This window comes from Triticum urartu, chromosome 1, assembly GCF_003073215.2.
Source record: "Triticum urartu cultivar G1812 chromosome 1, Tu2.1, whole genome shotgun sequence".
Classification (NCBI taxonomy): domain Eukaryota; kingdom Viridiplantae; phylum Streptophyta; class Magnoliopsida; order Poales; family Poaceae; genus Triticum; species Triticum urartu.
The window spans coordinates 544,163,092-544,169,075 of NC_053022.1; the positions used below are offsets into that span (position 1 = coordinate 544,163,092).

General features: G+C 46.1%; 2 protein-coding genes across 2 annotated transcripts; one reads left to right on the forward strand and one right to left on the reverse strand.

Moving 5' to 3' along the window:
• Window positions 1-374: 374 nt before the first annotated feature.
• On the forward strand, window positions 375-2,308 carry LOC125528421 (UPF0481 protein At3g47200-like). Its single transcript, XM_048692905.1, has 2 exons — window positions 375-526; window positions 613-2,308. Exon 2 carries the CDS (start codon window positions 629-631, stop codon window positions 2,177-2,179), a length of 1,551 nt encoding a protein of 516 aa, XP_048548862.1. The 5' UTR covers window positions 375-526; window positions 613-628; the 3' UTR covers window positions 2,180-2,308.
• A 534-nt stretch (window positions 2,309-2,842) lies between these two features.
• On the reverse strand, window positions 2,843-4,939 carry LOC125528429 (60S ribosomal protein L35a-1-like). The gene is made up of 4 exons (XM_048692914.1): window positions 4,781-4,939; window positions 4,472-4,700; window positions 4,334-4,377; window positions 2,843-3,083 (listed from the first exon to the last, which is right to left on the reverse strand). The coding sequence occupies exons 1-3, from the start codon at window positions 4,846-4,848 to the stop codon at window positions 4,336-4,338; spliced, it is 339 nt and encodes a 112-aa protein (XP_048548871.1). The 5' UTR covers window positions 4,849-4,939; the 3' UTR covers window positions 2,843-3,083; window positions 4,334-4,335.
• Window positions 4,940-5,984: the final 1,045 nt, after the last annotated feature.

A 5,984-nucleotide genomic window follows, 5' to 3' on the forward strand; every position in this document is an offset into this window, starting at 1 on the left:
AGATACATCCATTTATGCGACAAGTAATTTCAGACTGGAAACTCGTAGTACTACAATCTATTGACACTTCGGAAAGAGCTCGGGATAAAAAAAAAGTACAAGAGATGCACAAGACGAGAGGCAACCCAGTACATGCGGTGATCTTCTTCGGGTGAGAGGTCAAATTCATTGGTACTGTGATCGACGAGTGTGCCTACCTATGCACTTGTGGCAGGAGGAAATATATGTATGTTCGTATGTGGATGTGGGCATGTGGCCAACCTTGAGTGAATAAAACAAAAGCCAGATGGACATGGCTGGTTGGTCAATACTCAATACTCCATCTATAAGAGGAGAGACAAGGCTGTGCCTCTTCTTCCCAGGCGAGGCCTCTCCCATGACAGTCTTCTTCTTCTTCTTCTTCTTCTTCTTCTTCTTCTTCTTCTTCTTCTTCTTCTTCTTCTTCTTCAGTCCTTGTCTTTTACCGTCTCTCTGCTTCCCGCTAGGCCATCGGTTTTCGTTTCTCCCATTCATGCACTGATACTAGGCATGTACCCTGATCGATGCTACCTAAATTTCCTCTATAATCTCTTCATAGAATTTTTTTCACTCTTCTCTATGATCTCTTCACAGGTGCTTTGCGACGTTCATGGCCGATTTGACAGGGAGGAGCATGGAACCACCAGCTGCTGCATGGCCACCCTGCGGCTTTCCGGCCGACTGGTCCATGGAACCTTTGTGGATTCCTGGCTACCCTGCCGATTCTGCAATGTGCTTCCAAACACATGTTCCTAGCAGCTCTAGCGGAGGGCAGCTGCAGCAGGTTCAGCATGCGGCAGCCATAGCACCAAATTTAGCCATCCAAGAAGAAGAAGACGAAGAAGATAATGATGAGGAAGAAGAAGAAGCACAATACAAGATGGAAATGGAGATCCACGACCCGATCCAAGTATTCACAGAAGCAACACATGAATTCAAGGTCGACATCGACATGAGGGACATGAAGATCCATAGGTACCCTGCAAGCATTAAACGTCTCAAAGGCTCCTACACCGCCCCGGCGACGGTGGCCATCGGGCCTTACCACCATGGGAAGGACCGCCTCAAACCCGCGGAGAAGGTGAAGCACGTGGCCGCCAACCACTGCATCATGGAGTCGGGGCGCTCCGTCCAAGAGATGTACGCCGCGGTGGCCTCGGTCGCCGGCGAGGCCCGAGGGCTCTACGACAAGGACATGGTGGCAGGTATCGGCGACGATGACTTCCTGCCCATGATGTTCTACGATGCGTGCTTCCTGGTGCAATACATGCTCACGTGCACCAGTGGTGGCTCCGAGATGGATCCGTCGCTGCGCAGCTACTTCGACGGCAACGATAGCGATATCTTCCACGACATCATGCTCCTCGAGAACCAGCTCCCGTGGCTGGTGGTCAAGACCGTCATGGAGTTCAGGCCAGTGCCCTTGGAAGAGTTCATCACTTACTTGAAAGATGGCCTGCAAGACCGCAAATTAACCGAGAAGAAGTCTCCGATCTTGGACGATAGCTACGAGCCGCCGCACCTCCTCGGCCTTCTCCGATTCTACATTGTAGGGAGAGGCAACACCAAGCGCAACCTCCTACCCCAAACCGAGTCGATGTCGTTCTCCGTGAGCGCCATCGAGCTCGCGGAAATCGGCATCACGCTGACAGCCAACAAGACCAGCGAGCTCATAAAGATGGGCGTCAAGAACAAGCGGGTCCTCTTCGCCGAGATCTCCCTGTCGCCATTGTCCCTGGACCATGCGCGCGCGAGCTGGCTCGTCAACATGGCGGCCTTCGAGGTATGCACCACCCCAAACTTCCAAGCGGTCGACGACGAGGAGTCCGTTGTTAGCTCATACCTCCTCCTCTTTGCCATGTTGGTGGACCGGGAGGAGGACGTGCACGAGCTACGAAGGAAGCGTCTCCTCCAGGGAGGAGGAGGGCTCACCAACAAAGAGGCGCTCGACTTCTTCACCAGCCTTCAGGGTCTACCTCTCGGATCCAGCTATATCCGCATCATGGAAGAGATTGAGAATTACCGGGTGAAGAGGCGAACGCAGACCAAGTTGCACGCCTTCGTTTACAAGAACTTGAGGATCATCGTTACTGTCTTCTCCGCTGTTGGTGTACTTGCCGGTATCTTCGGCTCACTTATGTCTCTCAGGAGAAGATCTTAATTTCTCTAATTTCTTTTAGTGAACGTTCCTGCATCTACATCTAATGCCATTTGCAGTGATGTTCTCCATCTGTATTATTTATGTCTATTGGGCATTGAATCTGCAAATACATGTATATGAGATTGTTTACTTGGTGTCACTAGGCTAGTTTATAGCTAAATACTGTGCTTGCCATAGTTTACAGCTATCTACTCGCATTGTTGCTGGATAGGGTATTATGATAAGGATATGGATGGTGGTTAGCTTGTAGCTATAGATCTGCTCATGAGTGAGAGCGGGGCAGTGGGATAGTGGCACCAATCATCCATCTGATGAGTACCACCAAATTACGAATCTAGACCAAAGTATACATGAACAATATCATAAACTAATTGTGCAACCTTACATTACATGTGACTGTTTAGCCGGGCCTTCTTAGATTCATCACGATGGCCAGAAATATGCTGCTTTCAGGATCAACTGGGCGAAAAACTAGTTATTGCATGCTTGCAGCTATGCAAGCTTGCCTAGTGACACAAGAAAACTTGAGAAGTTTGATGATAAAATCGGTTATCGGTGCGTCCAAAAACTGACCATGTCTTGTACAACAGACCATGGCCCAAGGAGTAATAGACATCGAGATTCAGGACAGAAGACACTCAACTAAGGTCATCAAACAAAGGGTTGAGAAAACATCATCTCAATCAATATGTTACGGATCCTCCAGAGAAACAGTTTATAGCCACATCATACTTCATTTCAGAGCAAAATGTGTCACCAAGTTGAGTTACACGAGACGAAACTAACAGTCTGTAACTAAACTCTTCCAAAATCACCGACAAAATCTTTGGTTATAAACCTGTCATCAAACTGATAACAGACATCCACAAAGCCAGCTACAACTAAATAGAATAGGCAACATAGCCTGCAAAGAGAAAGAGAAGCACATGTGAGTTCTCACATTTCTGGGCATGTGATGCTTGTAAACAAGGATTGGAACTTTCAGGAAAAGAAACTACATAGTGATATCATTGAAACATAAAACACAGGTAGCAAGTAAAGATAAAACACGCTGTGATCTTAAATACATTGTATTAAGGCAACGATCCAAAAGCCCGTCTAGCTCATAATCCCTATTTCTGGATTCTAGAGTTAAGGGAACAATATGCAATCCAATGCAAGGAATAAAACATCTCAAATACCTAAACAACATAAGTATACAATGGTACAACAAGCAAATCAATCTTACTGCACGAGTGATACACTAACAAGAAATAACAAATATGGAGGTCATTGGAGGCAAGGCTGTGAAGAATTGGTCGACGAGTAACTCATCAACCAAAGCACATCCTCGTACTATGAAACCACTGCACTTTATATCGGGCCCCAACTTCCGAGCACCCCACAGAGAACCTGCAGGTATTTCGAAGCTAGCAAAAAGACCTTCCCTCAATTGGCATGGGGCCCTTGAACGTGCACAACAATCAGATGCAAAAACAGAAATAGTTCATGCCTAGAATTCTAAGGTTGACTATGCATGAACTGATTTCACAATATTTACCAACTCTGATGCCTTGGAAACACTGATGGGGGAACCAACAGGGTTATCTGGTTCAGTACATCCATCAAGTTCACAAGGGAAACAAAGACAAGTTGAATACTCCAGAGACTAATACATCACCAAGAGCTACCGAAATCAAACAAAAACGCAGATTGGAGTAAATGATGCTAGAAATGTATACAGAATAGTACAGCAAACAAATCTCACCACTCACAACATGCTAACTTTCCATGCCACGATTATAAGGGTTATGATTGAACAAGTATTGGGGTCTTTGGAGGCAAGGCTGCGAGAAACTGGTCCGTGAGAAACTCATCGACCAAAGCACATCCTCGTACTATGAGACCACTGCATTTTATCTAGGGCCCCAACTTCCGAGCACCCCGCAGAGAACCTGCAGGTATTTCGAAGCTACTGAAAGAGCTTCCCCCAAATGGCATGGGGCCCTTGAATGCATTGCACACAGCAATCAAAACGTATAACAGTCTAAGATGAAATCATTTCCACAATCTGAGATAACAAATTAGGCCATGGTCGTAGGTATCTAAATGGACAACAAACACACATTATACGTGCATAAGCCACTGAAGAATTAGTATCAGGACACATTCTACCTTCAGGTGCTGCTGGGGTACATGAAGACGCGGACCTTCTTGCCCTGCAGAACAAGAATCACCGGACAACAGATACATCAGCAAAGGGCACGACAGATCACGATGATGTGGGAAGACGCAAGCGAGCGGGGGACTCACCATGGAGGTGGCGGGGAGGTTGGAGCGGAACTGCGCGCGCACGACGCCGGAGTTGCCGTGGGGGCGCGTGACCTTGCCCCAGATGCAGCGGACGGCGGTGCCGCTGCTCTTGGTCTTGGCCTTGTAGACGTAGGCGATGCGCTTGCCGGCGTAGTACGACACGTCCTCCTTGGTGTTCACCCCCTCCACCTGCAGCAGCGACGTGCTCTCGTACTGGTTCGACTTGGACCTGCGCCGCCGCAAAACCAGGTGAGAAACTTCTGAACGACAGCACGGGTCGAGAAACGGAGAAGGGAGATGGCCGGTCACCTCTTGTAGCCCAGGATGGTGCCCCGCACGTAGAGCCTGACGCGCTGGCCCTGGCGTCCCTGCACCATTGTCGCCGCCGCCGGTGGCCGGGGAAGATGGTGGTGGGAAGCGGGAGGAGGTGGCGGCGCGGAGGAATGAACCCTAGAGCACGGGGTTTTAAAAGTTTCTGGCCCTGGATTGGACGGTCCAGATTGCGCGGCATTGGGCTAGTGATTTGTGCCAAGATCCCCATCACAGAAGCCCAAGTGGTAATCCACGGCCTTCTTGACCTTTTTTATTTCCTGTAGATAAAAGGCTGGTCCATAGGCCATAGCTGAGGTAATGGGCCAGCCTGTCTCCGTGTGGGCTATAATCATCAAGTATATCATATTTGTCTCAAAAAATCAGGTATATCATATGTTTTCTCTCCAAACATGGTCTTGACCCATCCATTTTAAGAAATTTCTTATCATTCAAAAAGTGTTCTCACAGTTTTAAAAAAGTTTTCTTATCATTCAAAAAGAATGTTACATGTGTATTTGAAAAATGTTTAACAGGTATTAAAAAATATTGAAAACAATGTTTTTAAAATGCTATTAATGTATTTAAAAATTGTTAAACATGTATAAAAAATGATTGAGATGTATACAAAAATGAAGAATGTGTATGATAAAAATTAGGCATCAAAACATAAATTTGATAAAAATTGTTAATCATGCTTTTAAAAATGCTAAACGTGTATAAAAATATGTTCCTAATTTATAGGATAAATGGACAATGTGTGTGAACAAAATTAGACATATGCTGAAAAAACAGAAAAATGTTAAGGAACGCAGAAAACCAACACACAAAACCGAAAGAAAAGAAATAAACAACGAAAAAAAAGGAGAGAATGAGAAGACCAAAGATAACCTCTAAAGAAACACCAAAAACCGTAAACCCCACAAAAACCCTGATGAAAACCAACACGGGAAAAAAAAGAAAGAGAAAACAACTCGCGCCTAAAAATTGCTCCTGCAAGAACCCACATAGCCTTGACCCATCCATTTAAAGAAATGTACTTTTTTTTCTCCCTTGTATGTTTTATAAGGTGCTAGGGAAAGGGATCTCATCTTCCGTTTCTTCCTACACCAACCCTTGACCACATCACTCGTCCCATTGCATTGAATTTGCTCTTTGACACCCCAAATTTCATGACTCTCAATCAATAACAAACCTATCATGT